At 39.0% G+C, this 18,744-nt stretch overlaps 1 protein-coding gene and 1 pseudogene across 1 annotated transcript; one reads left to right on the top strand and one right to left on the bottom strand.

Moving 5' to 3' along the window:
- The first annotated feature begins 731 nt into the window (after positions 1-731).
- Positions 732-3,708, top strand: LOC116327416 (E3 ubiquitin/ISG15 ligase TRIM25-like). The gene has a single exon (XM_031749001.2). It carries the CDS (start codon positions 915-917, stop codon positions 2,631-2,633), a length of 1,719 nt encoding a protein of 572 aa, XP_031604861.2. The 5' UTR covers positions 732-914; the 3' UTR covers positions 2,634-3,708.
- Positions 3,709-8,351: 4,643 nt separating this feature from the next.
- Positions 8,352-12,192, bottom strand: LOC116327418 (annotated as a pseudogene).
- Positions 12,193-18,744: the final 6,552 nt, after the last annotated feature.

Consider the following 18,744-nt stretch of genomic DNA (forward strand, 5'->3'; position numbering starts at 1 on the left):
GTGCTCTCACCTGTCTCCAATCGTTGTCATTGTTAGTCATGTATTTAAGCCCTCTGTTCCCTTCAGCCCTTGTCGTGTCATTGATGTTGATGTTGTTCTTGTCACGTGTTCGGTTCAGTCAGCCAGTTAGTTTACCAGTCCATTAAGTTCAGCCAGCCATCCTGTCATCTCTTGTCTCCGTTTCCAAAAAACCTCCTCATTCTGCACCAAGAGTCCTGCGTGTGGGTCATCTCTTCCTCGCCTCCGCACACGACCCCTGACACATACATGTCTGTAATGGTCGCAAATGATGAACAGATGGTTTTTTACATGAAACATCCCAGCCAATACCAGTTTACTGATGAGGGGTCCTCTGGACTAACCAATACTTTCTTCACAGTTTGTGACAATTTTCTTTTTTTTTTTTGGCCACCTGGATGCAAGAGCAGGAGATCACTTTGGATCCTTTGTTGACATATTTACTGTGATAAATCTATACAGTAGATTGTATGTGTGTCTGAATCTGCTGCCTTGACTCCACTTACTCAGACAACAGAACTGATGCACTCTGCAGAGAAATGATGAAGAATGTTCGTACTGAAAAAGAACTCAAGGAATGCAAATCTAATGAAACCAAATATCTGATTGGTTGAGGTCGGTAGAAGTGCTGCTGAGAGGACTTTGATTAAAAAAACAAAACAAAACATGCAAACTGGCACATTTCAGTCTGTCCAGACATTTTAAGTGTCCCGCCCCTTCACAGACCTGCCAGGTTTTAGATTGGTGTAACTGGCAAGCAGCTGAGTGTCAGAGTTGATAAGCTTCATTTACTGCAGGCTCTTTAATAAACAAGCATGGCGAGCTTTTAGCTTACAGTACAAACTCTGCTGAAGGAAACTGAAGCAATCTTGAGTACCCTGGGACTGAGAAGAGAAATGGCGATAAAAAGAGTTGATCTGGATCAGGACACATTCTCTTGTTCGATCTGTTTGGATCTATTTAAGGATCCGGGGACTATTCCCTGTGGACACAGCTACTGCATGAACTGTATTAATGGCTTTTGGGATGGAGAGGAAAAGAAGAAAATCTACAGCTGCCCTCAGTGCAGACAGACTTTCACAGCGAGGCCTGTCCTGGTGAAAAACATCATAGTAGCAGATTTCGTGGAGGAGCTGAAGAAGACTGGACTCCAAGCTGCTCCTGCTGATCACTGCTATGCTGGACCTGAAGATGTGGCCTGTGATGTCTGCACTGGAAGAAAAATGAAAGCAGTGAACTCCTGTCTGGTGTGTTTGGTCTCTTACTGTGAGAAACATGTTAAGCTTCATTATGAATGTCCTGCATTTGACAAACACAAGCTGGTGGAGCCCTCCAAGAAGCTCCAGGAGAACATCTGCTCTCGTCATGATGAGGTGATGAAGATGTTCTGCCGTACTGATCAGCAGAGTATCTGTTATCTCTGCTCTGTGGATGAACATAAAGGCCACGACACAGTCTCAGCTGCAGCAGAAAGGACTGAGAGGCAGAGAGAGCTGGAGGTGAGTCGACAAAACATCCAGCAGAGAATCCAGGACAGAGAGAAAGATGTGAAGCTGCTTCAACAGGAGGTGGAGGCCATCAATCAGTCTGCTGATCAAACAGTGGAGCACAGTGAGAAGATCTTCACTGAGCTGATCCATCTCATCCAGAAAAGAAGCTCTGATGTGAAGCAGCAGATCAGATCCCAGCAGGAAACTGAAGTGAGTCGAGTCAAAGAGCTTGAGGAGAAGCTGGAGCAGGAAATCACTGAGCTGAAGAGGAAAGATGCTGAGCTGAAGCAGCTCTCACACACAGAGGATCACATCCAGTTTCTACACAACTACCCCTCACTGTCAGCACTCAGTGAGTCTATATGCTTTATTACAATCCACTCCTTTTGTCTGCAGCATTTTGACAGAGTGCAAAGGGCACTATCAGAGACCAGAGATATACTGCAATCAATTCTAAGAGAGAAATGGACAAACATCTTACTGAAAATCACTAATGTGGATGGTTCACTACCAGAATCTGAGCCAAAGACCAGAGATGAATTCTTGAAATATTCATATGAAATCACACTGGATCCAAACACAGCAAACAGATACGTGTTACTATCAGAAAAAAACAGAAAAGCAACATTCATGACGGTAATACAATGTTATCCTAATCATCCTGACAGATGTACTGCAAGAGGTCAGATTCTGAGTAGAGAGAGTCTGACGGGACGTTGTTACTGGGAGGTGGAGAAAGGTTCAGGAGGTGCTTTAGTGGTGGTGGCATACAAAGATAATAACACTGAAAAAAGATTTGGAGAAAATGACAAGTCGTGGGCTTTGGGTTTTTACAAACATCGTTATGATTTCAAACATAATAATATCACCACTCCTGTCTCAGGTCCTCGTTCCTCCAGAGTAGGAGTGTACCTGGATCACAGAGCAGGTATTTTGTCCTTCTACAGCGTCTCTGAAACCATGACTCTCCTCCACAGAGTCCAGACCACTTTCACTCAGCCGCTCTATGCTGGACTTCAGCTTAATAGTCCCACAGGAAACACCGTAGAGTTCTGTATGCTTAAACAGGGAAGAGTTACTGAACAGAAACAGAAAGTCCCCAGGTTTCTCAGCACTGAGGGGTAAAAGCGATATATTATGCTTTTCATGAGTGCACCCTGCTGTGCCCCTGGTTGAACTAAGGCCAATTTAGATAAAGAAATAGGGATTGGCCCTGCCTGTACAGAAGCACCACCCACCTGCTTTTTAATCCTTCTGCTAACGAAGGAGTTGTTCTAAGAATTAAAATATGGAGATGGAAAGAAGAATAACAGGTACCCTTTAAAATATTAAACAAGTCACAATGTCTGCTACAGAAAAAAAAAATATAGAGTAGAAATAATGAAGTAAAAGGATTAACAACACCCAGATTATAAAGTACTCTAGGTATTGAGTTTTTCTACTTTTCACTTCTGATGTTTTTATGTTATGTTTATTGCTTCACATTAATATGATATGTTCTATTTACTTCTTGCTTTGTAAATTTTTAAATTGTGTCTGTTTTTACAGTTTGTTTTAAATTAATTGTTATTATTTTGTTTTATTTTAGCTTGATTTTGATTCACTTAGTTTCCAGACTTAAGTTTTATGGCTATTTGTTTCAGTTGAGTTTCTATTGTTTGAGAATGTTTAATTTTCAAACTACACTTGACTGTTTGTGAGATGTAGACATCACAGGCTCAATAAACACATGTACAAATTCCTCATTTTGGTTGATGCTTTGAGAAATTTAATAAAAAATTAAAGATTTTACTTTTTTGTATTTTTTGTAAGTTGTTATATTTTTTGTTTTCAAATGTTTCTTCATTTTACTGAACTTTCATAACCTTGTCTTTGACAAAATCTTGGGGAAGACACTCTCCAGTGTTTACTTGATAGGGTTTCTGCCAACAAAGCTGGGTCCATAAAGACAATCTGCATGATAACTGTAACTTAATCTTTCATCTTTGTGATGAACTGAAACAATGATTGTGGATGTGTTGTTGCACAACATCAGTGTTGGACTTTTCTAAGGTCTTGTATGGATAAATGGTTATAAATTCCTGCCTCCATGCTCAGCATCTGCATCTCATTTATTTGGTTGTGTTTGAATTTGGGTGCCTGGTAAGTATATTTGTGGTTGTATCTGCATACTTTAGGCAAAGCATTGCAGCTCTTCATTTAGTCCTCAGAGAAGTTAGAAATCACATTATACTTATTATGCTGTATGATGTTTTAAATAAATAAATAAATAAATACTTATCATTAAAAGTAGATTTCATTTATTTTTTAACTGCCAATAAATGTATTTTACTGTAATTAATTAATTAATTAAATTTCAAATTCAAAATTCAATTCAAATTCAAAAGAAACAAATAAACAAAACAAAACAAAACAAAACATCGGCTCATAAAAACAAAAATGACCATCGGGCATACCGGGCATTTGGCCAGTCCAGCTCACTCTAAAAAGTAATTCAGAGGCTTAGTAAATATCACTATAAATATAAGTTAGATGAGCCTGATAAAATCTATGAATATCCTTTTAGTAATTATTTGAGTTTCACAGCCCTATGACAGCTGGGATAGGCTGCAGCGCCCCCCCGCGACCCTGGAAAGGATAAGCGGAAGTGAATGGATGGATGGATGGATGGATATTTACATTTATCTCAGACAAAAAATTCAGTATGTGGTTCACAGAATACCTTCTTTGCATGTACTTAATATTTTTGTTTAAAATTGAATCAAAACATTTGAGAAATAGGTATCTATACTCATCAGTATCTTGTACTAAAACTAGGGATGGGTATTGATAAGATTTTAACGATTCCGATTCCATTTTCGATTCTGTTTAACGATTCGATTCTTTATCGATTCTCTTATCGATTCTTATTTTTAAAAAGGAGAACACTAAGGTCGATTAGCTTAGAATTTTGTTTTATATCTTCTCTTTGAACAAGATAGAAATTTGGGAGTAATGGCCTTACAAACCCAACAGTGAGATCTTAAGAGATCCAGCCTACGGCTCTTCAATGGGGTGTCACAGGGTCCCCAGGGAAAATTGTAAATGTAAAATAATAAAATAAATATTCTTCTGTGGCAATAACAAAGTATAACATAAATTATTCTGTAGCAATTACACAAGAATATCCAGTAATGTCCCTGCCTACAATTAAACACATTCACTTACCATCTGCTGTGGCAAATGGCTGCAAGGTTTTTACCACAAACTTAGTCACTGCTCGGTGACATTCGGGCCTGAAAAGAGACGCTACCGGTAGACTGCAGCGACAACTGCCAGCGAGCGCCAGCCAGACTGTCTGTCTCTCTCATCATGGTCACCTAAATGCACAGTAATGGCAGGTTTTGTAATAAGGCAGATCGCGCTAACATAATATGCACTGTTAGATGATTATTTACCTGCCGCATTAACGGGAGATGACGTGCAAACGTTACCGCTGCTGCTGGGTTGAGATTCACGAGTCCGGAGCGGAATTAAAGACATTCATTTAAGTTCATCGCGTGTTTTGTGAGCAAATGCTTTTGCATATTCATAGTGTTTCCTCCCTTAAATGAAATATCTACTTTGCAAGTATTGCAAGTTGCCCTGTTGTCATCCGTTCTGGTAAAGTATAACCAAACTTTTGAGCGTTTGAGCCGCTTAGGCGCCGTGTTTCCTGCCAGGTACGCTCCGACGCTCCGCAACGTGGTGATGTCATTCGGGGCGACTGGAATCGATAAGGGAATCGTTTGCAAAAATGGCAAACGATTCCAAGGAATTGAAAAAGTGGGAACCAGTTCTCAACAAGAACCGGTTTTCGATACCCATCCCTAACTAAAACCATTAATTATTCAAATCAATATCATTTATTGTCATTAACTAGAACTGAAAAGTGTAAGTAAAACACAATAACGTAGAGTAATTGAGTACAATGAGCCTTTTTCATTGTTTTGTTCATTTTGTTTTTTAAATACTCTGAGCTTTTGTGTTTGCTCTCCTGGTTTGCCATTTATCCTTCAAGTATGTAAGGCTTTGAGCTAAAAGGGAAAAGGCTCTACTCTTTGTAGTGCTTGTTTATTTCGAGTTATTGCCATGTTTATGAAAATTAAATTTTCATTTGGAAAAATGTTTAACATGTGGTCATTTTTCATACATGTATCATGAAACACACAACTATATTTTAGTTTGTTTGGTTTTTTCAGACTTAGACTACCAGTGAAATACAATAACATTCATATTTGAGTGTTAGGGGGCGATTGTGGCTCAAGAGTTGGGAGTTCGTCTTGTAATTGGAAGGTTGCCGGTTCGAGCCCTGGCACCAACAGTCTCGGTCGCCTACTGGTTGCCTACTGCCTACTGGTGGTGGTCAGAGGGCCCGGTGGCACCAGTGTCCAGCAGCCTTGCGTCTGTCAGTGCGCCCCAGGGTGGCTGTGGCTGCAATGTAGCTTGCCATCACCTGTGTGTGTGACTGACTGAATGATTCACACACACATTCAGGATGACTGAATGTAGTGTAAAGCGCTTTGGGGTCCATAGGGACTAAGTAAAGCGCTATACAAATACAGGCTATTTAATATTAAGTACAATTTTGATTATGTTCAGTTTACAATATTAGAGTAAATGGAACAAAATTTTGGATTAACTGACCATCTATATTTCAGTTACATTGACCAAGCATGTCAGTGTTATTTACTCAATTTTTTCATGTTTGTGTAACAACTACAATTATTCATTTCAACTTAATTTCTTTAAGCTTTAGTTATTCAATTGATCAAGTATATTGAACAGATTTGACTGGTTTCCAATCTACTCAATATTTTTAAGTGTAAAAGTGTTGCCTCAAAAATTTTAAGTAAATGTCAGTTTTAGTTTTTAGAGTGTATGCAACTGTAATTGTAACAATAAAAACATGTTTAAGGAGGAGAGAGAGCAAATAAATCCGATTAACATCTGATCTTTGTGTTTTTGTTCAATAATGACTAGACCAGCTTGAAGAACACACAAATATAGCAGTCTAACGCAACACTGTTGTAACAGAGATGAACGCTTCAGTTTGTCGCAGATCAAAGTGGAATGAATGTGATTGGTTGAACAGGTGTTCGTGAGCTGTGTTATCTGCATTTTCGTCAGCATAAGAGACTCAGCAGCAGATTATTTATACAATAATAACATTTAATAAATCACCAAATTAATACAGAAGAAACGCACAAACCTGTACAATTTGAGTTTGTATTCCCTCAGCTTCAGACTCGCTGCTGTTTAAATGTTTGAGAGTGAAGATTAGATAGAAACGTCAAACACAGACTCGGTCTACGTAGACGTTTGATATGAGGTCAGCACTTAGTGTGTCCTGTTTTAAAATCATATATGTAAAATTGTTGTCTGATCTGCGGTGGTCCAGCCGCTCAGTCCGTGGTTACCATGGTTACTGCATAAGGGAATGTAATTTAAACAGCTGGCACAGCGGAAACTTACCGGCGACATAATCGAGTGTTTATGTTTTTCATTGCAAAAGAACTGTCTGAATGGTTAACTGAAGTTAACTTGGATAAATGATAGCTAATTAGATAATTATCTGTGTGACTGTACACCACTACACTGAAATAAATAGGCTATTACTGAAATACACGTGCTATATCATAAACTATGATGTAAATGTGGAGGTGCTATTAACATTTTTAGTTTTAAATGACACCTTCCTGCCTTTAGTCTCATTCATGAGCGAAGGTTTTAAAGCTGTGTGCCGGTGATTGGATATCAGCCGCTGATAAAGTCAAAAACAGATGTCTGCCTTCAAATGCTCTTAGGTTTACTGAGAGCAAGAGGCATTCTGTTATGATAAATTTATGTGGCAAATGCATAAATGAATCTTACTGTAATCAACCAAAAAAGGATATTTATGCCTCACTTTTAGAACTATTATATTATTCTCTCTTTGTGCCCAGCAGAGGGCAATGTAAGCATAAGCTGACTACCACTGTAAATTACCCACATGCTCAAATATTCAGCACTAAATTAATGATATAGTTTTCATTCTAGTCTGGCAATAAAATATTTGAAAACAAGGCAAAGATAATGAAACAAATAACAAATCTTTATTCAAAAGATGAACTCCTGACCCAGTATGAACCTTCCAGATCCCTCAGGTCATCTGGATCCAGTCTGTTATCAGTCCCCAGAGTCAGAACCAGACACGGAGAAGCTGCATTCAGCTTTTATGCTCCTTATATCTGGAACAAACTCCCAGAAAGCCTCAGATCAGCTGAAACACTCAGTTTATTTAAATCCAGGTTGAAGACTCACCTATTCTCAGCTGCATTTGAATAAAGCACCAAATCCACACTTAAGTTTAAATTTCAAAACCTACTTTTTAATTACTGATTTTATCTACTGTTCTGATTTTATCTACTGTTTTGATATTTGATTTTATATACTGTTTTGTTTGTTTGTTTGCTTGTTTTAATCTAATTTAAATCATGCTTTTTATTTGTTTTTGTTTTTAATGTCTCTGTAAAGCACTTTGAATCACCTTGTTGTTGAATTGTGCTATATAAATTAACTTGCCTTGCCTTGCCTTTTTGTTCCTAAAAATATTTTTTAACAAAAATAAACACAGTAACAACAAATGAATTAAGCAGAATTAAGCATGAACAAAATTATTCAAATCTTTAGCCGTGGATGGCAATGAAAATAAAAACTTTAATTGTGTAACATAAAGGGTTGCTCAGTTTGAATGAAACTGCTTTAAGACGGTTTAAGTAAGGAACTTTCAATTGGAGCATTAAAGTCTCTGCTTAATCAAGGTAAATAAAAACATGGCTCCAAAATCTTAGAACAAAAGATATTCAGGATACTATTTCTGATACTATTTCTGAACTGAACTGAGCTAAATAATTTTGCTGTCTGTGTTTCAAACCCACTCTGAACCCTTTATGACTACATATTTGCTGCTACTGCTGGTGCCACTGCTGCCTCCGTCTGTGTCTGCCCTGCTGGAGGCGTGTCTGTTGGTCTGCCGGTGTTCACGTTCACGGTGGGGCTTGCTGCAGTTGTTAGTGTGGCTCTGCAGCTGGATGTAGGTCTGATTTTCACCCTCCAGGATTTTCTGTGGTCTACCACTGTCCTTATGAACAGCCCTGGGTGCATCTCCCTTCCTAGCTCTGCACTGGTTTTCATCATTAATACTGTACTGTTGATGCTCCTCTTGGTTCTGCCGACATGCCAGCTTGGCATAAGTGAGAGCAGTGATGGGTGGTGGTTGGTTGTGGTTCCCTGTACCTACTAGAAGAGGTTTGATGGCGATTTTGTACCAAGGTGGAGGTGCTGGTGCATTCCAAGAAAATGGGTAAGAGCTGTAGTCTTTCTCACTCAATCTTGCCTCGTTAAGTGCTCCTTGTCCTCTTGCCAGCCCATACAGGTCTTCATTGGGGAGCTGCGTCTTACGGGAGTGTATTATCTCATACATGGTACCTATGCCCAGGTGAAGTATCTCCCATATATTGAGTGCTAGACAGAGCAGAGAAACTGTGTACATGATGAGGAGAAAGATTGTCTTCTCAGTTGGCCGTGACACAAAGGAGTCCACGGTATCAGGACAGGGCAGGCGTCGTAGGTGTAGGTGGCAGGAACAGAAAAGCCATAGAGGACGTACTGACCATAGAGGAAAGCAACCTCCAGCAAGGAGCGCAGCAGGAGTTGGAAGACATAAAAGTACATCAATCCATCCTCTTTGATACGATGACGCCCATCATGGCGCACTTTGGCTTTTACTTTTCTATTACAGCTGCCTCCCTTCTCTGCTTCACCATCGTTACTCTCCACCTCTGCCACTTCATACATCATTGGATCTTCCTCGTGGTCATCCTCAGCCTCTTCAATGTCCCTGTGCTGCTTTCTGCATGCAAGATCGTGCTCCTTGGGTTTCTTTTGGGAAAATCCATTCACTCCCCCACTTTCTGCCTTCTCCTCTGCCCGAGTAATTTTGTTGACAGCGTAGCCCAGGTACATGAGTGAAGGGGTGGCCATGAGGATAATTTGAAAGACCCAGAAGCGGATGTGTGAGAGTGGAGCGAAGGCGTCGTAGCATACGTTCTCACAGCCTGGCTGGAGTGTGTTGCAGACAAAATTGCTTTGTTCATCACTGTAGACTGACTCTCCTCCTACAGCTGTTAGCACAATGCGTAAAACAATGAAGACAGTGAGCCAGATCTTGCTCACAAATGTAGAATGGTTGTGGATTTCTTCCAGCAGGTGAGTCAGAAAACTCCAGCTCATGGTAGTGGTGGAGAAACTACAGCAAGAGGCAACATACACGTCCTCTTACTCCCTGTGGAGAGAACAGAAAGCTTTGGGTCATGCATGCAACTTAAAAGGCAAATATCTACATTGATACATTGAACACTGAGGTGGTTATGTCATCTCTATTCGACCTGCTAAGTGTAACAAATGAAGTCAGAGACAAAAGAAGAAACTAAATGTTTACTCCTAGGAATGGCTGCTTCTACCATGGCGGAGTATGGATGCCCCCACTCCCAAGCTGGCCTGTGCTCCAGTTTGTCACTTTTGCTCCCTTTTAAATTCTTTTCCCTCTTTTCTATGACCTGAACTAAGAAGGAACATCATTACTTCTACTTCTATCAAACACGGTTTAGGGAGTGGTGGCACACTGTCTTCTCACGTCTGAAAGATTTAACGATACCTTCCCATCAGCCTTTATCTGTTCATGCAAAGTTTCATTCAGATTGTCTCCTCCTTAACAGTGGGGTCAATTTTCATAGAGAAACATATGCTATGATCTTCACTGTAAGTTTATACAGCTAGTTAAAAATAAAATAAAAAGTAACCTGTAGTCTAGTAACTACTGTTCATAAGCCTTGGTTTTGTTCAGCTTGTGATGTTCCTAAGACGGACACAAGTCTTGCCAGTCAGCAAATGCTTCTAGGCACTTCTTTGGGCAGTTATTTTGAAGTAGCATCTAAATTCTCTTTATATATATTTATATAACCATAGTGTACCTGTCTTGACTTTTTCCAATAGGCAAACTAATTCTTTAAGCTAGAGGTTCGTGCCCACATCAAACTGTGCGCCTCATGTTGCGTCATAGTGAATGTTTTGACATCTTTGAGTGGATGGCTCATAAAGTGACCCTGAAATACCCTGTGTGCTTTGCGTCTTAAATGCAAGGTACAGAGATAAGAAATGCTGAGGGTTTAATTTAGTTTAACTACACTGCAGTTGTTTTTCTTTGGGACAGCTACGTATTCATTATTTATTCATGTAAGTTAGCTCAGACGTGTTTTTCTTATCACTGTTTCCTTCTTTTTTATTCCATCCTCATTTCAGTTCATGTATTGCCCTGACAAACCTGCCTCTTGCTTCTTTGATCTTATGAATTCCTGTTTGTTGTTGACTTATTGTCTCTAGGACACAGTGTGGAAGCATTTCCTGTTCTTCTATCTACATGCCAGGGCAAGGGGTTGTTAGTTACATTTAAGATAATGCCTGGTTTGAGTCCAGGTAGGGAGCATGGGATGCATGCTTTTAAAAGTTAAACAAAAAACAAATCAACAACTCTAAAATGTATTTTTTAGTTTCTTAAAAACTAAAATGCCTCTAAGCTGAGAAACCACTTGGAACATTTAGATCAGTCAGTTTTAAAAAAAACAAAATAAAACAGCTTCTAGTGTCTCACATGTTTGCTTCGACTTATGAATGATTTTTATTTCACATCACTCAGCCCTCACATTACCCAAAGCAGAAACTAGGATTGTGGTATTTATCTTGGTGGAGTAATTTAAACAGCCTTAGAGCACAGGATCAGATTCATTTAAAAAGCCAGTTAAAGGAAAGCTGACAGGTTTGTAGTGATTTTAAAAAATATTTTCACATATCCATGTTTATGTTTTTAGCTCCTATAACTGTGCCTTGCCTTGCAAGAAAACAAAACTGTTTTTCATTAAACAAAAGAATTAAAATTAAAATAGTAATATTTAAACCCACTAACTTGGTTCTTAGTTGCTACAGAAGATGTGCATATCAGAAAAAGGATTTATGCTAAATTTGCTAATGCTAATGCTAAAATAAGATGCTAATGCTAAAATGAGATGTCAAAGTTTCAGAGAGGGTTTTCTTTTATTTGTGGTGGGGGGTACTGTTCACAAAATATATTGTACATACTTTTTAAAAACATGAATACGGAAGAGGATTAGTACGTACGGAAGAGGATTAGGGCCACTGGAAAGAAAAAAGTCAGAATTCTGACTTTTTTCTCAAAATTCTGACTTTTTTCTCAGAATTCTGAGATTAAAGTCAGAATTCTTTTTTTTTTTCTTTCCAGTGGCCCTAATCCTCTTCCGTACATGAATTATTACAAACAACATTTGTGAAATAATAGTAGTATACAACCCTGCAAAATAATCGGCCAAATCTGCAACCAGGTAACCGAACTTGCTAGCAAACTCTGTAACTTGCTAAACAGGCTAATCTAACAATATAGCTTCTTAATCAAAACACAACAAAATTGTAAGACAAAACAGGAGAAAGTAAAGTGTCATGGTCTAGTGCCCTACTATTCATTCCAATCTTTTAGCAATATTTCCCTCAAAACAATTTTCACAGTTATCATTATTTATTGTAGCCACCTCACCTTTTCTGGTAGACTTTTGCTGGATCAGCATTTGAATCAACAACCAGCAAGATGTGGTACTCCCAGTATGTAAAGAAATACAGTCTTCACCACCAAATTACAGCACAGTGGAGCACAGCTCTTACTGTTTTAAATGTAAAAGTAGCTCCAGTAGGTGGAACCAAATATGGAGGGAGCTTGGTTGTAGCAGAGGAAGGCAAACTGGCTGAAGCGGGAGGGGTATCTGAGCACCAGGCATGCGAGTACCTGTGTGAGAGAGACAGTATGTAATGAATCATAAGGCCAAATCAAACAGCAGGATTGGAAGTGAGAATCAGGAACAGATGGAAGAGTACCAGGACAGGTGGAGGTATGCAGGGGAGAGAAGGGGAATGAAAGTCAGCAGAAGGAAGACAGAATGCATGTGTGTGAATGAGAGGGAGATAAGTGGGAAGATGAATATGCCAGGAGTAGATGTAGTGAAGGTGGATGAGGTCAAATATCTAGGGTCAGCTATACAATACACAAGAGAAGTGAAGAAGTGAGTGCAGGGAGTGGGTGGAGATGAGAGTCAGGCATGAGTAGTGACAGCAGCAAGATTGAAAGGAAAAGCTTACAAAATGGTAGAGAGACCTGATACAATGTATTGTGTGGAGATGGTGGCACTGACAAAAAGACAAGAGGCAGCAGAAGGTGTTAAGATTTTCACCGGGTGAAACCAGGATGGACAAGTTTAGAAATGAGTACATTAGAACAGAGGTTAAGATGTGTAAGGACATGGGCAGAGGAAAGATAGTGGCTATATTAGACAAAGGATATTGTAGACGGAGGTGACAGACAGGAAGAAAAGAGAAAGCTCACTGAGGACGTTCAAGAATGTAGTTAAGAAGGACATGCAGAGGGTTGGTGTGACAGAGGAGGATGCTAGGGATAGGGGGAGATGGAGGCAGATGATCTTTTGTGACGACCACTTTATTGGGAGCAGCTAAAAAAAACAGAGTAAATGAATAAGTAATGTCTCTGTTAAATCACAAATTAACTGTGATTAACTAATTTTTTTTAAAAGGCTAGAACCATGGAGTCTGCTCTCCTCCAGAATATCCAGAAGAATAATGTCCGGCCATTAGTTTGTACCCTGAAACTCAAGAGCACCCTGGCTATGCAATAGGACAATGATCTGAAACATACTTGAAAGCCCATTAGCAAGTCTCAATGATTAAAAAAAACAGAATCAAAGCTTTGGAGTGATCTACTCAAAGTCTGTACTTTGATTAAGATCCTTTGGTATGACCTTAGACAGGCTGTGTATGCTGGGAAAACCCTCCAGTCTTGGGCACTTGGGTGTTGTGTCTATACCTGGACTATAACACAGTGATGATGTTAGACGCAGAGGGAGGAATATATACAGCCACTGTGTGAGAACTCACAGGGTAAATAATATGATAAATACTATGGTCAGAGTACCAAAAACATATAGTTCCAAATCTGGGCTAAAAAGATGCTCTTCAGTGTTGATGTGAGCAGGATTACACCAGCAGTTGTTAACAAGAATAGCGGTCCCCATTCTTTTCCTTTTACCACTGGTGGTTGTTATGATTCAAAGTTAAGGAGGAATACTGGAGGAAATCCAAATAACACACTGATCCTGCCAGGTGGAGTCAAACGATGATTTTTAATGAACACACGCAGCGTGGGGAGATGTATGCAAACAGCATCAGATCTCCGTCTAACAATGACACAGAAATGCTTTTATATCATTGAGGTATTTTTAATGATGCCCTCTCTACGTCAGTACATGCATCAGTTTCAAAACCACAATGACTTTTAACATAGTTTAAAAAGAACATCGTCTCCATCTCCACAGCAGGTGCTTCCCCACATGTGAATGTGTGTGTGAATGGGTGGATGACAGGTTGTGTAAAGCGCTTTGGGGTCCTTAGGGACTAGAAAAGCGCTATACAAATACAGGCCATTTACCATTTACCATTCCCCACAACTCGCCTTCGCTGTCGCTTATCTCTGGAACAAACTGTCACGTACGCAGGCACAATTTTGCAGTTGCAAGCAAAACATGATTAAACTTTCACCTATAAATGAACCCACTAACTGTATGTGTGTCTCGTCCTTAAATGCTCTCTCATCTCACCCGTTGCACTTCTGACCTTTCAGCAGAACAGAGGCTCATCCTTACATGTAATAACCTAACTGGAACTATATATGTAATATGTTGAATAAATGTTTTAATCAAGAACTTCTACTAAAAGCTTAATCAAAAGATATAAATGAATAAAGATAATAAAGAATAACCTGGTTGTTCAAATAACATCATCCAAACAACTGCTTGCACTCAAACTCTGCTTTCGGTTTCACTTCCTGCAAAAGCACACTCTGCAAACCTGCAGTTTCCTGTCAAGACTTTTAGGCCCAGATTATATTCAGAGGTGAGCCTTTCATATAATGCAATGTAATCTGCCTATAAACATTTAAGATTATAAAAAGCATTCAAAAGCATTTAGGATTATAGATTCAACTCAACAGTTTAAAGTGGTTCTCACTGGACCTGTAATAAAGGCTAATATGATACCAATATGTTCGAACATCTGAATGCAATATCAAAACTGTTATTAATGGAATGGTAATGATGATTATAAAAAATAGCAGCAAATAATAGCAGCAAAATATCCCTATACTCTACATTCCCTCTCTCGACCTCTGGCAAACCAGAGGTCGCCATACAGTGTGTTGTGTCACTCCGCTTCTGGTGTCCCTCTCTTGTGGAAATCTTCTCCTGTAAAGGATAAAAGCACTTTCTCCCTACTACGCTTTTCCCTGACTTATGTTCATCAATTTTCTCTTTATTCAAACTTGGGTCAAGCTATCATTTTTAGAACTCTCTACTCACAAGCATGAACCTAATTATGTTTTTGACTTTCTGACTTTTATTTATATATATATATATATATATATTTCAACGTTACTCATCTCAGTACACATCATTTTAACAGTCTTAAAGCGCTGCTTTCACACCCCTGCACATGTTTCCTGTCACCCGCTCTGTTCTCCCTTATCTGATCATCAACTAGTGATGGTAAATTTGATTCTTTTTACTGAATCGAGTTTTAATGAGTCACTCACCAAAGTGAATCGGGTTTTTTGAGTCATTTGATTCACTGAGTCAGTTGACCAGAGAGTGCAAAAAATGTACATTTTCACTCAAACTTAATTTCTTTTCTCTTTTCATGTATATCCTACTGCTAAGATGAGTGATTCTAAAAGAAAACAACTATTTTATAGAGCAAAAAAATTTCTAAAGGGAACATTTATTTTGCTTATTTTTATTTTATTAGTATTTTCCTTAAATGTGTCAAATATATATTTTCTCATCTAAATGTCCACTGAGCTGTGAGCAGGGGGGCGTAATGCGCCTTAACATTGGTTGCCAACCAAGAAGAAGAAGAAGCTGTGAGCCAGGAGGGAGGGGGTGAGTGAGTGAGTGAGTGATTCGTTCGCTCTATGATTCAGCACAGGAGGGAGGGGGTTAGCGAGTCATGAGTGATTCGCTGGCTCTATGATTCAGCACAGGAGGGAGGGGGTTAGTGAGTCAGTGAGTGATTCGTTCACTCTACGATTCAGCACAGGAGGGAGGGGGTTAGTGAGTCCTGAGTGATTCGCTGGCTCTATGATTCAGCACAGGAGGGAGGGGGTGAGCGAGTCCTGAGTGATTTGCTTACCCTACGATTCAGCACAGGAAAGGAGGGGGTGAGTAGCTCAAATGTGCTGTTAGCATGTTAGCAGAGCGATGCTACTGTGAACCGAGGAGCTATTGTCTTGATGTGAGCTTCTACTCAGGGTTTTTCTTCCAGTTCAGAGCAGAAATGTTTTGTTAAGATACTGGATGTTGTGTTTTCTCCACAATTTTAATTATAAGCTAGATATGTTGCTGCTAACAGCAACAGGGATGAGTCAGTGAGTCAGTTGGGCTTGTGAATCATGATTCACGAGTCAGTAAAGTGATTCTCGAGTATTGAACGATTCGTTCATGATTCGCGCATCACTATCATCAACATCCTATGCTGTCGCTGCTGCAAGTGCCTCCACTCTGACCTAAAAGTCACCTTTCACAATAGATCACAAGCAAATCATTATAAGCGCCTATTCTACTAAAGGATCAAACAGAAAACAACCATTTTATTCAACTAAGTTTAAGCATATGATCAATCACTCATGAACAAATTTTATCATAGCTAAACGCTGCCTAGAAACAACTCCTGTGTGTTAACACTAACTTCATTTTAGAACTCACATTTCCTGTGTTATAACCTGTTTTTGGTTTAGCATTTTTCATTTTGCTCCTCTTAATGTAATGGTACATTCTAATTATACTTTATCAGACTTAACCAAAATATATATGCTTTCCTCCCTTTGCTCCTGCTTTAAATCAAGAAACCTTCGTCACTTCGACAAGCGTTCGTTATTCTGTAACTGCATTTTATATGATAAGACTCATGCGGAGCTGCATGTGTTATTTCTGTATTTTACATGTCACACAGTTTCATTACAAGCGAAACTCCTATTCAGTTCCTCTTTTCTGTCACTTGTTACTAGACAGGCTCAACTTCAGTTAGAAGCTAAGTGAGTTTGAGGCCTTTGGCCTGGAATCAATACTGTCATGTGTGTTTATGGACTCTATATGTCTGTAAGCGTGTGCGGCCTTCTATAGCTCTCAGTCATCTTGCACAATAAATTGCCTGGACATAACGCCAAACAAAGCTTCTGACCTTCAATTATTGACTTGAGCAACATTTCATTAATAGGCACAAAATGCAATGTGTATGAAATCATTTCTATGTGTGTAATCTTCATTTGGGTCAGCGACACTTTTAACATTCTCATAACAAGCTCTCCTCTACCCTAGAAATAAATCTATTTAATATCTGTTTCTTAAAGCCTACATTATAACAACTTATTCTAAAAATCAAAAAGAAATCAAACATTTTCTACCCCTTTATTCAAAGTGTCCCGCAATTCCCTTTAAGTTTGGTGTACAGCTTCTTATGAACACTGGCCTTTTATCTTCTAAACAGGATTCAGTTCATTTTAATCCTTTAACTTAAACATGATAATGACAATTCCTGCCTCAGTTTTACCATATCTAAATTATCAAAAAAACCCGATAGTTATAAAATCATCCTAAAACCCATTTCAAATTAAACCTTAAATCCCTCTCTTTTTTGACACATCGCATGTGTCAAAAAATAACTCAAAATGCTTCACCCAAGCTTAGAAACCCAAAAGAAAAAGGTTAGTCATATCATTTCTCAAAACAGCTCAGCCATCCTCCTCTCAGGTATAGCTGCTCCGGCCCTGCAAACCTGTGTTTAAGGAATGAAATCAATTTTATCATCATGTCACATCTTCCCGAACTCCTCGCTCCATCCAGAACCTGCATCCTTGGAACTTCCTGAAAACAAAACCTGTACTTTACATTTCATACTTGAATCTCCCCCTTTATGATCCAATCTGTGTTATAACAAAGAAAGCTTAAAACAGAACAGTCATCAATCATGTGTTTCTTCAGTTAATGGTAACATGAGTTATATCAAAAAATGTTTCCCCTTTAGCATTTGGCCTTCACCCAACAATATAATGTAATACCATAATCTAACCCCAGTCAATAAAACAGATTCTCTCAAAGCAAACATCCCCTTTCTCTTGCTGGCATGGCAAATTGTTTGTCCACATTTATTCATCCCCACCTTGGTCCAGTCACACACATTCACTCACATGCATTCACACCAGGTATTGCTGATAGTGGAGGCTCCCACGCGAATAAACAGATACTCCCCTCTCAGCAAAATGAGCTCATTCACTTGTTTTATTTTGTTTTTTAGAAAATAGTTCTTTATGCTTTTGACTGGATTGAATCGCTACAATCCTTTTAAACAGAGACTCACAACCAATCAGGTCTCCTCAGCCAATTATAATCTGGAAAGCCCACCTTATGTTTGTTTTCCCAAAAATTTTGTCAGCGCTGTTAGTTCACTCTCTTCCAGGCCTGCTTCAGAACAAAAATGAGAAAAAGAGAGCTGATTATTAGCTCATCAAAACACAAAACAAAATCACCTGACAGGTTTTTTCGAAGTGCACTGTTACAAAACTAATGGGCCCCCTTAGACATGTCCATGTTTATTAAAACTCCCTCTATTAAATAAAAAACAACCCAAAGCTAACTGACAGAATCAACCCATCACTACAACAACCTTAACCAATCTTAAATTTCACCCGTTCAATACACCGAACACCTTGTCAAAAGCTGCACCGCTTTGCACACAACAATGTCGACCTTTAAGCACTTTACCATACTTAGATTCAGCATAACATATAAACCCGTTATAACAATTTGTCATCACTAAATTATAACTTTCTTGTCCAAATCTGCACCTCTAAACAGTCTACGTTGCTTCCTTTCCTTAAGGCCTCAACCACACAGACACAGGAAGCATCTTTGTCACCACTCCTTTCAGCTAATTTGCATACTGAGTCATATCTCAACAAGTTGCTGTGACAAAAGAAATGCCTGTTTAAACCTTAACA

This window comes from Oreochromis aureus, linkage group 18 (assembly GCF_013358895.1).
Source record: "Oreochromis aureus strain Israel breed Guangdong linkage group 18, ZZ_aureus, whole genome shotgun sequence".
NCBI classification, from domain to species: domain Eukaryota; kingdom Metazoa; phylum Chordata; class Actinopteri; order Cichliformes; family Cichlidae; genus Oreochromis; species Oreochromis aureus.

Excerpts from the sequence above, each read along its gene's own strand:
- LOC116327416 (XM_031749001.2), top strand. The coding sequence starts at position 915 with ATGGCGATAAAAAGAGTTGATCTGGATCAGGACACATTCTCTTGTTCG.